The sequence below is a fragment of the Bacillus rossius genome, chromosome 12, assembly GCF_032445375.1.
Source record: "Bacillus rossius redtenbacheri isolate Brsri chromosome 12, Brsri_v3, whole genome shotgun sequence".
Taxonomy (NCBI): Eukaryota; Metazoa; Arthropoda; class Insecta; order Phasmatodea; family Bacillidae; genus Bacillus; species Bacillus rossius.
Genome location: NC_086339.1, coordinates 27,523,531 through 27,546,605, shown reverse-complemented (window position 1 = coordinate 27,546,605; position 23,075 = coordinate 27,523,531). Strand labels below are relative to the sequence as shown.

At 36.9% G+C, this 23,075-nt stretch overlaps 2 protein-coding genes across 2 annotated transcripts in view; both read right to left on the bottom strand.

Annotated features, from left to right (window-relative positions):
• Positions 1 to 629: 629 nt before the first annotated feature.
• On the bottom strand, positions 630 to 8,437 carry LOC134537768 (chymotrypsin BI-like). The gene is made up of 4 exons (XM_063378546.1): positions 8,366 to 8,437; positions 6,262 to 6,424; positions 3,562 to 3,733; positions 630 to 1,055 (listed from the first exon to the last, which is right to left on the bottom strand). Exons 1-4 carry the CDS (start codon positions 8,408 to 8,410, stop codon positions 875 to 877), a joined length of 561 nt encoding a protein of 186 aa, XP_063234616.1. The 5' UTR covers positions 8,411 to 8,437; the 3' UTR covers positions 630 to 874.
• A 5,029-nt stretch (positions 8,438 to 13,466) lies between these two features.
• Positions 13,467 to 23,075, bottom strand: part of LOC134537278 (transmembrane protease serine 9-like) — a 30,800-nt gene continuing 21,191 nt past the window's right edge. The window contains exons 10-14 of the mRNA XM_063377551.1: positions 22,265 to 22,436; positions 18,834 to 19,000; positions 16,551 to 16,643; positions 15,765 to 15,898; positions 13,467 to 13,703 (exon numbers count right to left, since the gene is read on the bottom strand). Of these exons, the coding sequence (XP_063233621.1) occupies positions 13,530 to 13,703; positions 15,765 to 15,898; positions 16,551 to 16,643; positions 18,834 to 19,000; positions 22,265 to 22,436 (740 nt within the window). The 3' untranslated portion in view covers positions 13,467 to 13,529. The remainder of the gene's footprint in view (positions 13,704 to 15,764; positions 15,899 to 16,550; positions 16,644 to 18,833; positions 19,001 to 22,264; positions 22,437 to 23,075) is intronic.

Sequence of the window (23,075 nt, the reverse complement as noted above, 5' to 3'; positions counted from 1 at the left end):
TCAATTTTTTTGTTCTGTGATGATGTTTAATTAATATAATCTAAATTGTTTTAAATAATAATATCGGGCCGGCCCTCATACTTGTTACTTGTTAATATCTTTTATTGTTAAGCCTAAACAAAGGAAACACAGATTTAATTTACATTTCTAAATAAAACAGGGAACCTATAGACCAAGCTACTTATGTAGTGTTTATTTATTTATTATATACCTTATTCTATTTAAACGATCCACTAACTCCCAAGTTGCTTTTGTACAGGGAGTTACAAATTGTCTTGTTCTCCACCTCGTGCCACCCCTGGTAAATAACTTTATTTTTCTTATTATTTTTGCCCAGCAGTTTCCAAGGCTTTTTTTAATTATTTTAAAATAATTTAAATTTGAGGCACGAGGGGCATTATACTACGCTTTGAATCACGAGTGGTGACCTGTTATAAAAAAAATTATTATTGATGTAGAAGGAAAGAATGTGTTTTTACTGTAAACTTAATAGGTCTTCGGAAGATGATTCTTATATTTTCTTGTTCGAAGAAAGAACTCAATAGCTTTAAAATTACAAAGATCATTAGATTTTCATTAACAAATGTTCTTCATTAATATGGAGAAAGGTTTTTAGCAGCATGATGGATCCTCTGAAACAGTGTGTGATTGCAGAGGGGAATTTTTTGAAAGACTAAGTGGTGAAGGTAATAGCACTGGCAGAAAATTGTGGGAAAATGTGGGAAACTTAGAGAGACTGATGTGTCAAAGCTAGGGCGGTAGCAATTTGGGAATCTTAGAGGGACTCATTGGAGAGATTTATGGCAGTAGCAGAGGGGCGATATTAGGAAGCCTCGGAGACGGAAGTAACGGCGGGTAGCAGAAAGGGGTGATATCAGCGAGACTCACTGGTGAAAGTGACGGGAGAAGCGAGCCTCAGCACGCCGATGTCGTTGGTGGGGGGTTCTGGGTTGTAGTTGGCGTGGACGAGCGCCTGCCTCGCGTTCTGCGAGACGACACCGGACTGCAACATGATCCTGTCGGTGGAGCCCAGCGTGATCTCGAAGCTGGTCATGCTGAAACCAAAAAGTAGTCCAAATGTTTAAAAAAAAAACCACTTGCATCATCAAAACCTTATTTATTATTTTACGAATTTCACTTTCCTGACTAACTACAATTATGGAATCAAACTTCCATCATGTTCTTATGCCAACAAGAAAAAAAAAATATTTTTTTTTGTTATAACATACGAACTGATTTTAATACAAAGGTGTGATAGACCAATTTTATATATTACTAGCCGAACCCGCCCGCTTCGCTGGACGTGAAATAAGGTAACTGCATTGAAGGCAAATAATTAAGTAATGACTGTTATACGCAATACCCCATTAAAATTCGTATAGTAGTTGTGTATAACATCGCGTACAGACAGACAGACAGAAAAAGAACTACTGTTTTATTATAGTAAGATAGATAGATTATTCTTACATGTTCGCGACCATGCAGTATATGAAAAATCAGCATGCATAGCCCTATACCTATAACTATACGTAGCTGCTGCCCACGACTTTTTCCGCATGCAATTTTGTATTATCTTGCACCATTTAGAAATTTAAACATTATAACATAACAGTTGATACAGTTGTAGTAGTTTTCTTATGTTTACAAATTATAATTTTTCTCACCTCTATTTCAGTCTTTGCAATTAAAATATGTTACTATGTACCAAATTTTTGGGTAAATATGTTTCTACTTTCAAATGTAATGTCGGGAAGACACTTCATAAAATTTCTTTGTAAACCACATTTACTGTATTCCCGTTTTGAGATAGAATGTAAAGATTGCATTACTGACCCGCGAGCAAGCCACATACATCTAGCCGTGGGAAAAACAATCAGAACTTAAGTCAACACCAGCTGCCTTAAGGCTCTGACCCTGAGACTTATTTATTGCCATCGCGAAACAAACTGCTATTGGAAACTATGTGCACTTGAACCCGAACGGGAAGTTATTCGGGATGATCGGTATGCGAGGTATGAAAACAGTTTCACCTGAGCCACACCCAGTAAGAATCTCAGCTTCGATTTTATTTCGTTGTAGAGCAGTTACTTTAAGTCGGGATCCATTGCACAATTTTGGGGGAGTAAGGTTCCTCAGAAGCATTATTGGAACATCGACTTTGAGGACAATTTTGTGAACAGGAAGACCACTTGCAGTGATAGAACACAAAAACTCAACTGGATAATAAGTGGCGTCGTCCTGATTAAGGACGCTGTTAAAGGATGTGTAAACCACTTCAGCCCCATTCAATTCGTTTAAAAAATTTTCATTGATTGCAGTAGCTTGGTCATTTCTTGGAGTGAGTATGGCACGTTCACATAACCACATATGTTCCTGATGATGTATGTTTAACAGATCCCCGAATACCAAACGTATGAGTTCGTCTCCCGAAGATACGACTCTGCCAAGTATTTCTGGAAGCGTCACATGACCGTGTTGCTCAGGGAGGGCACCTGTGTCCTGTCCACAGCTTCAACTGCTTTTTTATTCGCCATCGAGCATTCATCCCGAACGATTAGAGAGCAATCTTGTAACAATTTTGCCATATCACAATTTCTTGCTATCGAACATGTTGGTGACTCATTAGTGTCTTTCTGAGAGCATATTTTCATGAAATAAATCATTCAACGATAAAAGCTGTTTATTTAATTTAATTAAGAGGACGGGTTCGCCCCAAGGAGAAAATAGACGTGGTGAGACCTCGTGGACATAGAGAAATGACACACACTCACTATTTATGTGTCTATGAAACATGATTTTTTTCTGCAATTTAAATTGTAATATACAAAAAGGGTATTGAAAATTGAAACAAATATGGCGAAACCACAAACTGTCAGGATCTTTATTTTTTCTTACTCTCTACTTAGTTCCTTACAATAGCAAAATTTAATGGCTTCTTATAATGATTATATTATATGTCATAAAATTAAGATTTATTTTCTTTCCTTGAGCCGATTTTGATGAAATAAAGCTTATATTTTTCTCTGCTACGCTTAAGTTAACTTGAAAACCCCATTATAATTCGTATTGTAGTTTTGTAAACACCGCGTACAAACAGACAGACAGACAGACAGACAGAAAAAAACTACTGTTTTATTATAGTATATAGATTTTACAGGTGTGTATCAGTTTACAGACAGGTATTGTTGCATGGTTTTTCAAATTGTTATTTTTTTGCTTCCAAACTTGAAATGGCGAATTGCATTAACGTGGCATATGTATATGTAAGAATTACTGCATTAATAACACATGCTGCATAATCTAAGATAATTTAATGTTTTTTTAAAGTGAAGAAACACAAATTAAATTAGCAGCAAGCTGAATCATCCGAAAACTACATTATATCATCCCTTATTTTCAAGTCAGCTTTTGGGGTTTGTACACTGGAATTTTCTTTTAAACTGCAGTAGAAAACAATTATTTTTGTGCCTTTTTCTGACTGAACTGAAATACGATTAATAATGAAATATAAGCTTAAACTCAGTAAAAACAACTTGCAACAGGTGCATGGGCGATACCTACCCGACCATGCAGTGGGCGGCCGTGAGCACCCACTCGCTGGAGATGAGGGAACCGCCGCACATGCCGGACCGTTCCAGGATCAGCATCGCCTGCCAGGGGAACTGGCCCTGTGTCGCGGCCGTGCCGGCGATGATGCGCCCCTCGTGCTCCACGTACACCTTCCCGGCATCCTCTGCGAGCAACACAAGCATGATGTCACAACGCATCGCCGCCCCAGTTTACAGTATTTCCCAGGTATTCTCAACACTTTTGGATTCCTGCTTACTTGAAATTCGTGATTATGCAGAGAGGCTTGAGGGCTATGGGTTCTCCAAGATCTTAGTGGACTCCAAAACTCTTGGTTACTAACTTACTGCTTAAATATGAGACTCATAGAAACCGTATTGTTTTGGTGGGATCTAGCCTACGACCTTCGCCACATAAGTGTGGTCTATTCCACGATAGTAGGTAATTTTATAGTATGTTCTGGGGCAGGGGTGAGGCGTCGGGATCCGGGAGATCCGCGGCGGCCATCTTGGATTATAATTTGACCTTTTTCCCCGGCGGCCATCTTGGATTCTGCCATTTTATGTGTTTTTTCTTAATAAAAATATTTTTTTATTTATTTCTTTGAATTTATGTTTCAAGGTAACTGGCTTTAATTTCGAAGGTATTTTTATGTGGAAGAGTTAGTGAAAACATGTACACAAACATTAAAAAATCTGCTTCCGTGCAGCTTTAAAACACGAGTACGCAAACATGGACTTGTGAGGACTCTGGAAAATTTCTGGTCCGCTAAGATGGAGTAATAAAATTATAATAATTAAAACCATCGCATCCACAACGATAGTATTGATTACATATATTTTAGTTAAAACCTTTAAATGATTAACTCTTTAAGAAAAAATGGTGGTCACAGCAATTAAATGACTGTGGATTTTGGGATTTATTTTAACAAAATTTGTGATTTTTTTTTGTCTATTCGGGTCATAACAACACTGGTAGGAAATATAAACTCGACCTTACAAACACTAACATACTTTAGAAATCTACACCCGATGACGACATCCATCAGATGAAATCAAGATGATGGTCTTCACTAAACAATATAGCTGCTTCAGTAGACTATAATGGTATTATTATTTTTAATTTTGATAGTAAATTTATTTTTAAGATGACGAATTAACGAAAATTGCAATGGGTAGGAGTGTGGAGCTTGATGATGATGGCATCGTAACTAAAATTGCAACGCACAGGAGTGAGGAGCTCGATGAACAAGTCATCAAGTTTTTAATTAAAATTTTATTTGTATTTTTTATAAATTTTTTCCCGATTTTCTAAGTTATATTTTTAAGGATTTTAAAGATGGTGGACGTGACGTCATAATTCGGTGGAATGTTCTAGAAAACAAAATGGCAGAATCAAGATGGCCGCTGGGATCAAAGGTCAAATTTTAATCCAAGATGGCCGCCGGAAGTGGCGTAATTCAAGATGGCCCCTGGAAGTGACGTATTTCAAGATGGCCACCGTGGATCCCTCGGATCCCGACCCCTCACCCCCTGGTCCAGAACATACTATATTTACCTACTCACGATAAAGGCCCCCTAATATCCTTCCTTCCTAGTTTTTTTATTTAAATCTAAAAATAATTATAAATATGAAACTAATAGCTAGGTACCTGAAAGCGTGTTGTTGTTTTTTTAATTTGGAAAAAGACCACGCTTGCTAGCCATGATAAATTTTGAAACACTCTGGCATTGGCTCAAGTTTTTTAACCGCTCCAAGGACTATAAATAAATAATAAGGGACCAAATCACACTATTACGATGTGGCAGCATTCAATATAAAAAATAGAAACTGTTTCGATCATGTTCAATAATATGGATTGTTCCAAGGTGTCAGAAAATAATAAAGAGAATTTTGAATGTCTCCACCTATTGTCCTTTAATTGTCCTTAGTTATAAAAGGTGGTAGGGCAACATATTTTCAAGCTGAACTAAGTGCAGTTGTGAAAGGAATTACTGGCAGAAATAGGTTCCAAAATGTTTAGCTTAATAAAAATACACGATGAATATTACTGGTTTATTTGAGTCACTGCCAAAAGGAAAATGGACACGCCAAAAGGACAACTTATAAAGATCTACTACCAAACAATTAGAAATTGCAAAAAAAAAAAAAAAAAAAAAAAATTTCAACGAAAAATGAAACTAAAGTTATATAAGAATTCGTAGTAATTCTAATTTTTTTTCCGTATAGAATTCACAGAAGTCAAAAGCTCTATTTTGTGTTTTTTTTTTTTTGTAAATTGGGTAAACAGAAAAACCAGCAGATATAATAGCATATACACTGTGAATTTTAGAAAGTTTCGAATTTTTTAGTAATTCCCAAATGATTTACTAACGTTCTCTTTACAGTTTGGAACTGGTTATTTTACTGCATTTGGATTACAATATCTTAATATCGTCCAATGACAATTCTCCCTCGAAACATGTAACAGAAGGGACCATGTTTTAACAACAGTATTTTTTATTGCATTTTTAAAGGTACGTGCCTTGCGAAAGTAATGATTTTTTGTCTCTTCAATGGTTGTAAGTATTCTGGCGATAGCTCAAGACACTGAAACATCACACGACTACCAACCACAGGTTACAAAATGGCCTGTACGGGGTACACTTGCTTCCGTGCTTTTCTGCGTGAATGAAGGGATGAAGGGTCTCTCACCAGGTTGCGGGACTGTCCCCACCACTAGTCCAGTGGTGTTCTCTGGAGTGTTGGCCTCTGCAGCGGCGTAGATGGCCTCCCACTCCTCCGCGGTGTGGCGGGGGTTCGGGGTCACGTACTTGTGGACGAACGGCAGGTCTGACAAGTCCGCCACGGACTTGGCCTACATGCACAGCAGCAATCGAGTTAGAGTTGAAGTGCAGAAGTCCGAACAAAGCTTCCCAAAATTATCATCTAAATATTCACACATTAAAAAAATACCTTGCTAAATGTAACTAACTTCAAGCATAATGATTTTTAGGTTAGTAAATAACAATTATTTTAATTGTTTAGTACTTAATTCTCTTTTATTCTCTCATTTCTGTGACCCAATTTTATTCTAAAAATCCGAGTATACATGTTTTTGGACTTTGATCTATCTGTTGCTTATTACTGAAATAATTTGGTGAAAGGAACTGAAAATAGCAAATACCTATAATCTAAAAGTAAGTATTAAGTTTCAAATCCTGGTTCTTGAATTAAAATACGTCCTTCGTAAGCCTTTCAATACTACGTTGGGAATTTAGGTGGATATTTCACATTTTTCCCATTATCAAACGTGAGACAATATAATTTTCTTATAAATCATCTCCCAAACACTTAATTTTTTAATGATCTATTTTGGATGAAGTAGTAAACAATATATGTAATTGTGAAATATTAAATAATTAAAAAAATTATGTGTCCTGGAGCTAGTGTGATACAGGTGTTACAGCAGAAACCAGCGACTATTTTACGTTGAAATTTTACATGCTTCATAGGTAACGTTACTATTGCACTAAAATATTATTTTATTAAACTCATTTTTTATACCGGTAGATAATTTACAAAAAAAAATAGTTAAGGCAATGAAATTACCATTATTTTACGTAGTTATTAATACCGTACAGCACGCTTTATTATTGCTACTTAATGCTTGAAGCTTCACTTTGGTAAAACTTAAAAATAATTTCTTAATATTGTTAATGCTAAAAAAAATTCATATAGACAATTAAGACACATCCATACAGAATAAAGGTTGAATTTTACATTTCGAACCACCTTTTGACACCCAATTAACACGTAATACATACTATACTATGACATAATACCAAATTTTCATGACTACAATTTCAAAAAGCCACATAAATAACCATAACGTAACAATTATCTGCCTTGCACTGCATTAAAAGTTCATATATATATATATATATATATATATATATATGACTGTGTTAATTTGATCTTAGTTTATGATAAAAAATTATAATAAAGTTTTAGAAATTCCTCTGTTCTAAAGTTATCGTACACTAGGCTATGTAGCAACGACTGTTCTTTAAATTTTGGTACGATTTTTGAATTTAAGATGTAATCTCTTTAGGTATCTTCACGATATATTTAAGAATAAGTAGTAAGCATTTTCTCACATAGTAAAGTGAAAAAAAAAACTGCTGTTTTCTTAAATTACCAAAACTCATAGAAGATATTGATTTATATTTAAAATTAATAAAATGATTAAACATGACTATGCCGCTTTAACTAACTCTTCGTAGGAAAGAATTAGTTCAGTTAATAGTTACACGCACACTTAGTGAAGTAGTTGTGGCACCCAATCATGTCCTTTGCCTGGCCAGCCCTCTTATAGTTGTGGTGGACGCTTCGAGATAATATCTACATGACCTACAGCGTGGATCTCATCCCTGACACGCATTCAGGACAGTTCCCCATCTCGCACAGAAACTGCCTGATTGCATAGATTCATAATTGAATAGTTACCCCGAACAGAGATATAACCGACAAAAATGTGAAAATTGTCTTTTTTGTTGAACAGTGATCATTTTTTGTTGAATAGTGTATGCAATTAATGTACAAAGTCCAAATCCTACGTGTGAAATTTTTGTTTCTCTTGAAATGTTGGCATATTCCAGCGAAAACAGATCTAACTGTAGCAAGGTTTTTTTTTACAATTTGAATGTGTGGATTAGATCCATATTCTAGGTAACTATTCAATTTCAAAAAAAAATAACGTATTTTTTATGTTATTCACACAGTGGAAAATAAAGTTCTAATTCGGCGATTGAATTACCTGAGCCGCCACCACCAAGAGTGTCAATGCTACGATAGCCTTCATGGTTCCTGAGGAGCAAGGTTATCTGAACCAATACGCGCTTGCAACCCGTTCTTTATATGCCGTAATGTCTTTTAAAAAAAAGCATGCGCAATTCTATGACTGGGTTTCAATCAGACAAATATGAGTTGGCAGATAACATTTAGTACTTGTTATTTCAGTTTTAACCTTCCTGTTATCAGCCAGACATTATAAAAAAAACTTTCTTCATGAAGACGCGCAGTAAAATGATAGTTGTCAAATCACTTCTTACTTGTTCACGTGGTGGGAAATCGCTTTTAAGTATTGCTTCAATCTCTTTATTAAGCACGGATCAATGTATGAAATTTGTCTGTAGAACATATTATCAAGGTTAATATCGAAAGAAAAATAATGGTATCAAATGGTTTTTCTGCCATCAGGCTTTGAGCTTTGTAAATTGAAACTTAACCATTAGCTTATGAAAATCAATCTTATCTCTAAAATTTCCACCATAAAGGCGTCTAAATACCCTATTTAAAATTAATATTTACTTATTGTGTTAAAGCGTTGGAAGACGTGGGTGACATTTAAGCTTAATTTAGAATACTGGTTAGACCCACTGCTTAAGGGTATTGCTGATATTTAACAATTATAAGAAAAGACACAATAAAATTTCAGGTGTACGTAAGATTTAATTTAAAACAAAACCATTAATGAATGATATTGTCTAAAGCGGTAATGCGTAAGCCTGGTAAATGTTTTGTATAAAGTATGTGATTTTAAAACTGACTTTCAGTGAATTTGAGTATATATTTTACCTTAAGTTATTTTTATTTTATGAGGTAGAAAAAAAGGAAAAAATATAAAACACGTGCTTTTGAAATTTTTTTAAGATTAGATATGTCATCGTTTGTATTTAAACTTTCATTTAATTTTGGTTAATATATGTTTAGAATAATAACACAATTTCATTTTATTACAGATACATAATATATTTTAATATTTTTGAAATAATCATTTCTTATTTGAAACGTAGATTACAGGACTCCAATTTCTTATCCAAGGTATTAATCGATTAGTATTTATGCTTAATATTACTTGGAGAAAAGGATTTCACCACTCTCCTTTTCAATTCCAACTAAAAAATATGTTTTACTTTATTAGTTGTGGAGATATGATTTTTTTTAATAAATCAAAATCTACTACCTCTTAATTTTTAACACACGAATTGTTATAAATGGGGGAAATAACAATACTTAACTCTACACGCACGTTGTTCTGTCTTATTTTATAACTATAATTATAATAGATTCGGAAGTATTCTTTTTTTTTGAAACCATACTCCATTTTACGCCCCTTAGTGGATAAACTAAAAAAATAGTAATATTATATTTGTTAGTTTTCGTATTTTTAGTATTGATATAAGAACCTGGACTCGCATTATAGTTGACTTAGGTTCAAATCTCGGGCCATCTCATAGCAAGATCATTCCAGGAAAATAATAGAATATTTTCTTAATACGTAGCAGAGAAGATTGCTTCCCCAATATTCGTTACTTGTATAGTGATTGACAGTTCATAATGACATCGTTCTCGGATATAAGTAAATCAAGACTAATTAAAAGAACCAAGAATGTTTTTTTTAGAAGGGTATTAAATAATGTTCTCTATAACCAGCTCACCTAACAGTCAACATCGTGTCGCGTTCACAGTTTGAAAATGTAAACGGGAATTAAAATTTAGTTTCAGGGTTGGTAGAATGATAATGATGTCCACACTGAAAGTCACGTGGGCGGGAATTCTTGGTGGGCGTGCGTGAATATTTGCAAGAAACTCTAGATGTGACTTCCAATGAACAGCCCAGCCATTGTGAACAGCATCCATGGTAAAGCGTCCTGTCAGAATATTGCCATCATCTGAATGATAGTTTCAGTAAATAGTTTCCGTGCCACGTATTTAAATTGGAATGACATCACTGCAAGTGTCGTGAGTAGTTAACAATGTATCACTTGACCTATGGCAATCCGTTTACTCTATCTAATCTTAACACTCTTGGTCATAATAATTCAAGATAAAAGATAGAGATCATATGTTGAAATAAGACGTCAGTAGTATGTGAATGGGCATCCTGCTCAGCATCATGCTCAGCGAAATCATGTACCTACATTTTGAGTACGCGATACTCGCGAACAACTTATGCATTGGAAAAGCATTGAGTACCCAAATATATCTCAGCAACTGTCAGTTTTCGTCCATGTGGCTTGTTTGACGACACTGAAAATTTTATATCTAATGGAAACTGATAAAGTATTTTAAATTACAGGCCAATTTTTTTATGTTTAGGAATTTGAAAGTTTTATGCATAAGTTTTATTATTTTTAATTAAATGCAAAATTTTTGGGCAAATAGTATTGAAATTTTTGTGCATAACTATAATTAAAATACAATATCTTACTCAGGCACTGTTTAGTTCGCTTCAGGAATAATATTTTAGCGATAATAAAATTTTAGCAAATGGAAAATACATAATATAGGTACGTAACTCTTTAAGTGTGTCACTCTTAGTCATTTAATTTTTGCCTCACTTTAGCATTCCCCATTCTTACCCCTTATTATTCAAATTAACATAAAATATAAAACAAATGTAGTTAGGTATAACTTTTAGTTTATTGTTATTCTGATATGTTTAAACTTTTTCCTGATTAGCTTCACAGATTTTTTGTTGTAAAACCTGCTTTTTTCTTTCCTCTTAAGTGTGAAATTTCTGAAAATTTTAAGATGGAAGCACTCTAGTCTAAAATTGAGTACCTACCTCCCATGTATGGGGAAAATATAAATTACAAATTAAAGTAATGTAACAACGCTTTGCTATTTTGATTCAATATCTTTGTATAATTAAAAAGGCCTACTGCACTAACTATTTACACTCATATTTGTAATCCTATGTCACACAGACAATAGTTTTCTCTGAGAAACTTGTAATGTTCCTTTGAACTGTCTGATATGAATCAGCAAAACGTCTGATTTTACCTGAGCATGCAAAAGATATGGCAAGAGCAGGGGATTCCTTGTTACCAGCTCTTTCGTTAAAAGCCAAGTTCTTTTCTCTGTACGTTTTATGAGAATTCTCGGTACACACAAAGAAATAATTGCTGTAATCAAATTTTATTTTTTAAGCTTTCTAAGTTTTAACACAAGCTCAGTAGTGTATAATAAATAGTTCCTCCTGCGCCTGATGCCTGTGCGTGGTGTCGGTGTCGGTGTCCGCCATCTTGAATTGTGACGTCAAGGCGGCCATCTTTGATTACGACCTTTGACCTTGACCATCTAAATTTTCCAAGCTATTGCCAAAAAACGACTTAAAATATACCAACATTTTACCAAGATTTCCAGTTTTTAAGAGAAATAAATACTGCCAAAAATTCTCAAAAGTTCAGAAAAATAAAAATTTATCTATATTAAGAGTACAAATTTCCGTTTTGAAGGAAAATTTCTCGTTTTAGTCCTCAAAAAATAAAGGCCAGTGGCTTTAATTATCCCCAAAAAATTTTAATTCCTCATCTACAAACCTCCAATAAACCTCTGAGGACATTTGACCTTTTTTTGGCGGATATTTTTTCCTAAAAGCTGGAAAATTGGCGAATATTGGCGAATTTTTGGCAAGTTTTGAGTAATTCTTTGGCGATTTGTTGCATATTTTGAAGGTTTGTGGTCAATGATCAAAGTTAAGGTCGTGACGTCACAATCCAAGATGGCGGACACCGACACCACGCACCGGCACCAGGTTAGGGAGGAAGGTTTACCTACGTAGCGCAGTTCGATGGTGGGAAAACTCCAGATTCGATACCCGGGTAATGTATAAGTGTGTACATATATGTAAGAGGCGGGCTTTTATAAGTAAGTGCCGTTTTTAAATTAGGCCACAGCAGTACTCCGGGCTGTTTATCTACATTTGTTTACAAGCCTTAGACACCATTACGGAAACAATCGATCGTTTTTACGTTTGTTAGTGAGAATTTAAAGTGCCTTCGCCAATTGAGAATCACGCCAACTATTAAATACGCGCTGTGATTAATTTTCTTGGTGCTAAAGACATGACATGTATATAACCACAGAAAATAATAAATGATCAAAACCAAATTTATATCATTATTTTCTGAAAATGGAAGAAACAAAAAAAAAATACTGTTATACATTACAGAATAAATTTAGGAAATATCCAATTTTAATCAATTAAATGTTCTTCATAGTTCTAGATAAATAGAACTTCGTATAAACGACGCCTTATTCCGTATTCCGAGCTGTGTGTACAAAGGGTAAACATGTGGACGGAAGGAGAGTATTTTTGGCTGCAGACAAAATAAGTTTTTGAAAATAATCCTTGTGAGTTTTTCACGTTCAATTTAAGTAACATCAGTATGTATTTAAAAATTTAATATTTCTGATGTTTTACCAAAAAAAAATAGTCGTTCAGTACTCGCCAATGATCGGTAACATCTAACCTCCGTAACGAGCAAACACATGTGTTCTTGTGTTTCAAAAATACTTATAATTTTTAACTCGTACACTAAATTTAACCTAGAATTATTTAAAATAATTCCGAGCGCCATACATGAATGAAGATTGTGTTCACAACCACGTTATTTTATTGACACGAATCGCACCTAGTGTCCGCAACCACCGCTAGAATTCGTTGCCGGAGCAGCTGCGTCGACTATTGAACAATTCGACTTGCAGAGCGAAATTTTAAACAAAGTAATGAAATGGCTCTGATTTAATCTTTAAAAAAAAAAAAAACTTGAAAAAAATACTAAACCCCTATTTTGATTCTTATTTTCGGCATATTACTGCCCATATTGATAAAATTCAATAAAATTTAAATACTATAAGGTTTTAAAATAAGATTTGTGAATTTCGGTTTCCGGCATCCGCCACAGATGGCAGCACCGTGGTTACACATTTCCGTTCCATTCACGAAATTACTCCTACCAATTACCATACTCCGAGAGCTAAGATATTACAAATAAAAAAAAACCTGCGTTCTTCGAAAAATTCAATTTGAATTCAATCTGTTTATGGCGTGAAAAAACTTTGTACGGTTTTATAAAAAAATAATTTATTTGACAGTTTGATGAGTACAGACAGCAAGGCCGAGCGAGCCCCTAGGCTGCTCTGACGACGCCACTGGTGGACGAGATCCAGGCCAGGTACTGGCTGACCCGGGCGTACACGAACGGGCGGCTGGCCACACAGGTCTGGATGCCGAAGGACACGGCCCCCACCAGCGTGTACTTGCCGTCGGCCTCCCTCACGACCAGGGGACCGCCGCTGTCGCCCTGCGAGGCACACACACACACGACGAGGGTCAGTCGTCAAAGAACGTACACAACTTCGGGACTGTCCAGCACGGTCATTTCAAGTACGCAGGGGCGAAGCCGGGGGGGGGGGGGGGGGGGGGGTTAGTGGTTCAACCCCCCCCCCCCCCTTAGCACCAAATCTTTAATTAATTTCTTATTCATCACTCAAACAAATTTCATATTAAAATTAATAACATTTTTACCATTACAATATTTAAATTAAAGTACCTAAAACTGCTAAAATACAAATTTTCCCGGGGGAGGGCCTCCGGACCACCCGCTTTTATACGGGGGGGGGGGGGGGCGGCATGCTTCTTAACACCCCCCATACACAAATCCTGGTTACGCCACTGCAAATACGTAACTTCCCGACATAATGAAGAGCGATTCAAAGGGATCGGCGGACGGGAGGAGAGTACCTATTTTTGGTTGTAGGGCAAAACAAGTTTTTGAAGATAATCCTTGTGAATTTTCAATTTAAGTGACATCAGTATATGTATACTTATAAAATTTAAGAAGATATTCTAAGGTTTATGAGAAAAAAAGCGTCGTTCAGTACTCGCCAGTGATGCGTAACATCTTAACTCCGTAACGACCAAATGCATGTGTTCTCGTGTTTTAAACACACTTATAATACGAAACTGAAACACTAAATTTAACATTGAATTATTTATAATAATTCCGAGCGCCATACATTAATGAAGATTGTGTGCTTACAACCACATTATTTTATTGACACGAAACGCACCTAGTGTCCGCAACCGCCGCTAGAATTCGTTGCCGGAGCAGCTGCGTCGACTATTGAACAATTCGACTTGCAGAGTGAAATGTTAAACTAACTCACCACGTGTGATTATTGCATTTTAATGACATAGTTTTTTTATTTTGTTTTCAAGGGCCGCACCTATCAATCCACACATTTGGTTTTGCAGACTTCCGGGGAAAAAAAAGAGATCTGAAAACTTTTGAAGATTTAGGGAATACGCTGAAGATGTGTGGGAAGTGACGTTTACGTATTAAGTATTTTTTTAATTGTATTTTTGTCAAGCGTGAAAATGGCTAAAACGTGTGTTTTGAAAATAGTATTTAGGTAATAAAACATCCGGTACAGATCCTTTAAAGCAATCTAGGGAATTGCATTACACCTTTATCTTCATTTATCCGCCATAAAATTGCATGGTAACCGCTCAAAATTCATGGCTGCCCTATGCACTAACGATAAGACTGCACGCTCTTTCAGAAACTTGGGCTTAGGGGCGTTACTGCGCTAAAAGCAACATAGATCGTCGCACTTATCATCCCGCCTCTAACACAAATTCACCCCTGACTATACGGGCCTATTGAGGTATTTTCTTTGGATTTGGCAATATTGTAAATGTTGTTTTGTTCTGAATTTTATCACTAAATATGTCCTCAACATTTTATACTATTTGTGACAAGTCAGACATGTGTTTATGCAATAAAAATGGTTCTGAATTTGTGTCATTTTCACTTAATGGAAGAAAAAAATTGTCGGTTAAGACGATAATTATAACTTCTCAAGTGCAATTAGCTGATCTGTCCGGCTTTGCACATATCCTTTACACTTGGCCCATCTACCCAAGTTATTACACAGAACCAAATATAAGTCTGGCGTGCTTCCGAAATTAATTGCACATAGAGAGTAGCCGAATCCACGGTGTCAGGTTATACACACCACACTGAAGCCCTAACTGAACATGTAGCTCTCAAACTAAGTGAAGATAGCTTTTGTTCCGTTTGATATACGTCTATAAGGTAAAAATTTGAACATATAGATGTATTGCTTGGGGCTCTAATGCTTGATTTCTAAGACAATTGTAGCTTTCGATCTCATTCAACACGAGAAGTATTTCAATTGATTTGTACGTTCATGATTTTTAGATAAACATTCAATGCAAATCAATTAAATTACTTAAAAACATATAGGTTTAGCGAAGGGGGTAAAACAGTTGTAAACTTAACTATGCGACAGTTCACGCAGGTAAATAGTAACTGCAAAGAGTCAAGCATTTCACTCACAGTGCAAGGATTGCTGGCACCAGTGGTGCATATGTTGGTGTCTTGTATGGTGGAACCATAAGTTTTAGCGCAGTCAGCGTTTGTGATGATTTTCGCGTTGGCGTACAGAAGAATGTCCGATACGTCGTTATTGGCTGCAAAAGAAACGCATACAGACAAATTAAGATCATATTCTACGTCACCTGTTCACGCACTGATCCTGCGGAACCCCTAAAGTTTCAGTGAACTCACAACCAACTGGTAGACTGGTTGGTGACAATACATAAACATGAGTTATAAGGTGTGTCTCATCAATCCAAAGCGTCAGAGTTATAAATATAACGATTCTCCCAAAATTATCCTAAAGTCAAACATGCCGGACCATTTTCACAATAACACTCAAATAGAATACTCCTTACTGATGTTCACAATGGATTATTTCTGGCATATTATTAGTTGGGTCGGATTTGCAATTTTATATTTTGAGAAACGTGTGAGTTGTAGGTTTGTATTTATTTAGGAGCATCACTTAATATCTACATTAATGATTTAATAATGATCCCCTTTGGAAGTTTTTTTTACATGACACTATTTTTTGTGATTATATTAAAGTTTATCGGTTTTACGGTGTAATAATTTAAGCCTGTGCGTAAAGTATGATTTTGGCTAATACTACACGATGAATGTTTCAAGCGTGTATTTAAATGTAAACATATTGGACGGTACGTTTTCTGTTTATAATAATGTATGTACGTTATGTTGCTAAGAGTGTATGTTGTTATGGATACTGAAGTGAACTAGACTCACCGCTGTTTATTCTTCCGAAGCCACTTACAATGGCCGCTGAATCAGCGTATGTGTTGCCTGCGTTGCGAGGCAGCCTGACTACATTGATGTGGTCTGCAACAAGACAAGCAGAAAAGACTGTGGAAATGTCCTATTCAATTATAGTACCAAGAATAACTTTTAATTCCCAGTAGCCACTTCTTTTCTTTATAACTAATAAAAATATTTTTACATTTTAGTGAAAACTATAAATGTAAAGTATTTGTAAAATAATTATGTTTATACTTTAACTAAATATACAATAAATTCCAAAGATAAAAAAATGTGTTGTTTTAAAATCTTGAAATTATTTCATGGGTTGTTTATAGACTTACAACAGTAACAAAGAATAAATTTCGTATTCTTAATAAAAAATCTTTCGGCGCAGCCTACAGGCGAAAAACCTCATTCTCCTGGAAATATTTGGAAACGTCTACAAATTTTTGGAACTTTGTAAGAACTTAATGTAAATATTTATGTTCTGTAATATTACAAAATGATCGATTACACATTTTTAATTTTCCATGCAGCGAAAGTATTATTAATGTTTTTAACTCACTGAAACCAGCATTGAATAGCTTAGAACGAATGACATATTATGCCTACAAAGGTAATTATTCAATTTTTTTGACATTCAAAAACTGTTTTTTATCCCTTGCACTAATAACGTGGTCTTATGAATATTTTCTTTGCACCAAAGTTTTAGATAACAATAATATGGTTTAAAATAAATTCCAACGGAATTCATAATAGGAAAGATTTTGATTTTTTTAAATTTAAATCCCAGTTTTTAAGATAATAATTCGTTTCATCAAAAATGGTTTCAGCCAAAGTTTTAGATAAAGTATAGAATTTATACAATAAATTATAACAGATTTGATAGTTTACTTTCAAATCTTGTTATTTACGCCCCTTGTAGTGATGGTTGGTACATAAAAAAATATTTTAACAAAATTGTTAGATTATATTTAGAAAGTTAAAAAAAATAGATTCGATAGCGTACATGGTAGTGAAGTTTTATTTATTTTCTTAATACGACCCCAGGTTATATAACCCCCTTTCTATGGTAAAAAATTGTTTCTATACAAATTTTTAGATAAAAATTATAAGATCTACAAATAATTTGAACGGATTGGATGGTGTGTTTACTAAGGGAGTTATGAATTAATTTTCGTATTTTACCCCGTTTTTTATCCACCCATTTCAGTAGTTGGTTGTATAAGAAATTGTTTCAGGCAAATGTTTTAGGTAATATGTAGTTTTAGCAATTGCAAACATTAAACGGATTTGATAGTGTGCCTACTAACGGAGTTATGAATTTTTTTGTCATTCAAGCGCTGTGTATTCCAACCCTTGCAGTAATGGTAGGTGGTATAAGAAAATTAGGCAAAAGTTGTAGATAGTAATTAATGGTTTTGCAATAAAAAAGAACGAATTGGATAGTTAACATGGTACAGAAATTGTAAAATTATTTTTAATCGTGCCCCTGTTTTTTTTCAACTCACTGCAGCAATGGCTCATCTTATCTAAAATTGTTTCAGCTAAATTTTTAGATAAAAATTGTAAGATTTGCAAACAAATCGAACGGAATTTGATAGTGTGATAACTAAGATGGTACCAGGTACCAGTAACTCCAAAAGTTACAAGTTGTCAGCAAACCAATTCCTGAATAGCATTTCAGTAATAAATGAACACATTAACAAGCAAAAATAAACCAGAAATAAAGTATAAATACTGAATATTAAAATTGTTTCATGGTTTATAAATATATATATATCGTGAATGAACCATTAATTAAAATATATAAATTATGCGCCTATATTCGTAAGAAATACTCAGTATTATCCCGACTGAAATAAGTATAGCGATGTATTGGACAAAGTTGCAGTATCTTTGTTGTAACCAGGGGCGCAACAACAGGAGGGGGGGGGGGCAAGGGTATTTTGCCTTTCCCCCCCCCCCCTCTGAAACCTTGAAATGGGGGAAAACGGGAGCAAAGAAAGTGCTGTGTAATAAATTTATAGATAATAAAACTGCTTAAATAGCACCATTTTCCACCTTGAAATACAAATTTTCCCGGGGGCACCCCACGCTTCAATAGGGGGGATCAATGATTCTTTATAAAAATGTATATTGCCCCCCCCCCCCTTGGAAATTTAGTTGTTGCGCCCCTGATTGTAACTGGTATCCGACGGAATCTCTCGTGAAAGAGCAGAATGTGTATATGAGTATTCCCCGTGCACTAGCACATCCAGCAGGACTCACTGCTGAGAGACACCGCCGAGGCCAGGTTCAGCAGGCCGATGTCGTTGGCGATGGCGCTGGGGTCGTAGCCGCCGTGCGCGATTGCCTGGCGGACGCTCTGCGTGACGCAACCTGCCTGGGCGCAGGACCGGTTCGTGGAGCCCAGGGTGACGTGGAAGGTGCTGTACCTGCGGGCACAGGGGGTTCCAGGTCTCTGTCCAGATGTTTCTGCGGGCCATTTTGAGCCTTTCCTCTGGGCTGCTTGCCGCTGGACCAGGAACCGAGACTGCATGCAGGAGGGAGGTCATCCAGGGACACCATCTCGCGAGTGTACTCGTATCGCCAAGATAATACCAGTTTTTTTTTTTTTGACGTGACAACGTCTAATAAATCGATGAACGTCGGCTGCACGCACGAAAAAGTGTCCCGTAACGCTCATTGTACGCTTGCGCCGTATCTATCTCTCTTCCACTCGATCGGAACAACCGTTGATTTGACTTTTTCGAGGCACGTTAAACTTGAAACACTCCCATTCGTTTCCTACTTTTCCTATCATCGTCCTGTTCTTAACAGAATAACCCAGATTGGAAGAAGTTAAATAGAAAACATGTATAAAAGTTATAGTTAAAATAATCTCTTTGTTAAAGTAATAAACATATTTGAATTAATGAGTGCAAATTAAAGTAAATTTATCAATTAAATTGTAGATTTCATTTCACTCATTCTTTGTATCCATACAAAATAGTGATAATTCAATAAAAATGATTCAATTTTATTCATAAAAGTACGTATGCAATCATTTCATCAATGTTTTGTTATGACGTTGTCACGTTAAACTATCGTCCGTAAACCGACTTTACTGAAAAACAATTTTTTTTATTACGTTATGTGCCACTTACAGTGTTACGATTTTCGATGTGGCAAGGCAGGTGATCATACGTGTTGATAGGTACCACACAGCCGGATCCCGCAATTCAGGTCAGATCACCTGCTGTAAGGGCACAAATGGGGTGATCCCGACGTCCGGTCTGGCTGATACGTCAGCTCTGACATTCGCCGGGGCTGATCGTCGAGGTCTTTTTATGTTGGTGTGCCTGGCCGTCGGATGTTGTGTAGTCAACACGAGCACTGCCACAGAGGTTAGGTTTAATTAATAAGGTGGTTCTGTCTTAACTCTTTTATCACCTCTCCTTCCCCCTAGTTATTTCATTTTAATGAACTCTACCAAGCTTATCCCCCTGATGTTAGTTCCTTTCAACTACAAGATAATCTGTAATCAAACACACTTTGTTGATCTGTGAGATTTTTCATTGGAAACGGCTTGAGGGGATTCGATAACAACAACAGCACTAGCTACCTTACCCACACTTGTATGATACTGAGCTCGTGTTTGGAGATTTACTTACGTCAGTGACGGCTGGTGAAATGTTCCACGGTATTTCTATGATGTTCGTGATGCCACCTAATAAAATATGTTTTAAAATCAATCTCTACGACGGAAATAATTTTGAGAAGTATACAGTGTAAAAATGATCAGAGAAATGAGCAATTATGTTGCAAATTTACAAGGACGCGCCAACAAAAACCTTCAGTAACAGTAAAAGATTGAACGGTATAAGAAATATTCCAAACCATTGTAATAAACAAACTATATCTTACAATTCCAGACCACGGAGATCAGGTAAGTGGTGAAACGTAAATGATAGACAATCGATTCATCTTGGTTTTGGTGAGACCAGTCATCGGAGACTCACCAGTGTATGTAATAGGTGGCTATGAGAACCCATCCGGTTGACCATACTGAGATGATGATGATGAAGTTATCTTGGTTTTGGTGGGACCAATACTCGGAGACTCACCTGTGTATATAGTAGGCGGCTATGAGAACCCATCCGGTTGACCCATCTCGAGATGACTGGTGAAAAATTAATGTAGGTTTTAGGTGAGACCAGTCTTTGGAGACTCATCCGTGTATGCAATAGGCGGCTATGAGAACCCATCCTGTTGAACATTCTGTAAGACTGATGATGAATTAATTTTGATGTTGGTGAGACCAGTCCTCGGAGACTCACCTGTGTATGCAATAGGATGCTATGAGAACCTATCCGGTAGACCATAATGAGATGATGATGATGAAGAAGTTATCTTGATTTTGGTGGAACCAGTCCTCGGAGACACACCCATATATGCAGTAAGCGGCTATGAGTACCCATCCTGTTGACCATCCCGAGATGACTGATGATAAAGTAATCTGTGTTTTGGTGGGACCAATCCTCTGAGACTCACCTGTGTATGCAGTAGGCGGCCATGAGTACCCATCCAGCTGACCATCCCGAGATGACTGATGATAAAGTCACCTGTGTTTTGGTGGGACCAGTCCTCGGAGACTCACCCGTATATGCAGTAGGCGGCTATGAGTACCCATCTGGTTAATCATCCCGAGATGACTGATGATAAAGTAACCTGTGTTTTGGTGAGACCAGTCCTCGGAGACTCACCCGTGTATGCAGTGGGCGGCCGTGAGGACCCATCCTGTTGACCATCCCGAGATGACTGATGATAAAGTAACCTGTGTTTTGGTGAGACCAGTCCACGGAGACTCACCCGTGTACACAGTGAGCGGCCGTGAGGACCCATCCTGTTGACCATCCCGAGATGACTGATGATAAAGTAACCTGTGTTTTGGTGAGACCGGTCCTTGGAGACTCATGCGTGTATGCAGTAGGTGGCTATGAGTACCCATCCAGCTGACCATCCCGAGATGACTGATGATAAAGTAATCTGTGTTTTGGTGAGACCAGTCCTCGGAGACTCACCCGTGTATGCAGTGGGCGGCTATGAGTATCCATCCTGTTGACCATCCCGAGATGACTGATGATAAAGTAACCTGTGTTTTGGTGAGACCAGTCCACGGAGACTCACCCGTATAAACAGTGGGCGGCCGTGAGGACCCATCCTGTTGACCATCCCGAGATGACTGATGAAAAAGTAACCTGTGTTTTGGTGAGACCAGTCCACGGAGACTAACCCGTGTAAACAGTGGGCGGCCGTGAGGACCCATCCTGTTTACCATCCCGAGATGACTGATGATAAAGTAACCTGTGTTTTGTAGAGACCAGTACTCGGGGACTCACCCGTGTATGCAGTGGGCGGCTATGAGTATCCATCCAGTTGACCATCCCGAGATGACTGATGATAAAGTAACCTGTGTTTTGGTGAGACCAGTTCACGGAGACTCACCCGTATATGCAGTGGGCGGCTATGAGTACCCATCCGGTTGACCATCCCGAGATGACTGATGATAAAGTAATCTGTGTTTTGGTGAGACCAGTCTTTGGAGACTCATCCGTGTATGCAATAGGCGGCTTTGAGGACCCATCCTGTTGACCATTTTGAGATGACTAATGATGAATAAATTTTGATGTTGGTCAGACCAGTCCTCGGAGACTCACCCGTGTATGCAGTGGGCGGCCGTGAGGACCCACCCGGTGGAGATGAGCGACCCGCCGCAGAAGCTCGTCGCCGCGCTCACGATCAGCGCCTGCCAGGGGAACTGCCCCAGGGCAGCGGCCGTGCCGCCGACGATGCGGTCCTCGTGTTCCACGGACACCTTCCCGGCGTCCTCTGCGCACACGTCACAGTCGCAGCGCAGGTGAGTTAGACATGCCATCGTCATGGACTCAGGAACGGTCAGCAGACGACACACTGACGCATAAGAGTATGTTTAGAAATTTTAAAACAATTATCTGTGATTCAACCGTATATTTCCCTTCATGATTAATTTTGATTTATAATCGAAAACCAGGAAATGTAAATTAATAATTCATATTTAATGGAAGGTCTCAAATAGATTTTGGCTTAATCAGATAGATACCTATGTATTTTTTTTCTAGAGCTTAATTCATTAAGAAGAATAACTACAACTGTAAAATTTATTATTAATAGCCATACTCTTACAGTATCATAAAATTTTATAATGTCTAAATTTCAACCTATATGTTAATAGGAAAACGAACGTTAAAAATAATGTTGTGACTGAAAACCGATTTATTAAAAGATGGTGTCTTCTGTTCCTCGTCTTTAATAACACCAAACAATGCTGCAGAATTATTTAATTGACCTTTCACATCATACCTAGGTTTGTGGCCCTGTCAACATGGAGGTATCTGGCCCACAAGGAAACAAGCACTAATGGCGACAGCATCTCACGCCATCTTGTTTCCCGTCACCTCTGCACCCGAGGCAGAGAGCCGTCTTGCGGTA

What these genes read in the sequence shown, in the direction of transcription:
- LOC134537768 (XM_063378546.1), bottom strand. Translation starts at nt 8,410, where the DNA reads ATGAAGGCTATCGTAGCATTGACACTCTTGGTGGTGGCGGCTCAG. An exon ending in TCTTGGTGGTGGCGGCTCAG is followed by an intron (nt 6,425 to 8,365) that starts GTAATTCAATCG and finishes CTGTGCATGTAG; the next exon opens with GCCAAGTCCGTGGCGGACTT. An exon ending in GGGGACAGTCCCGCAACCTG is followed by an intron (nt 3,734 to 6,261) that starts GTGAGAGACCCT and finishes TGTTGCTCGCAG; the next exon opens with AGGATGCCGGGAAGGTGTAC.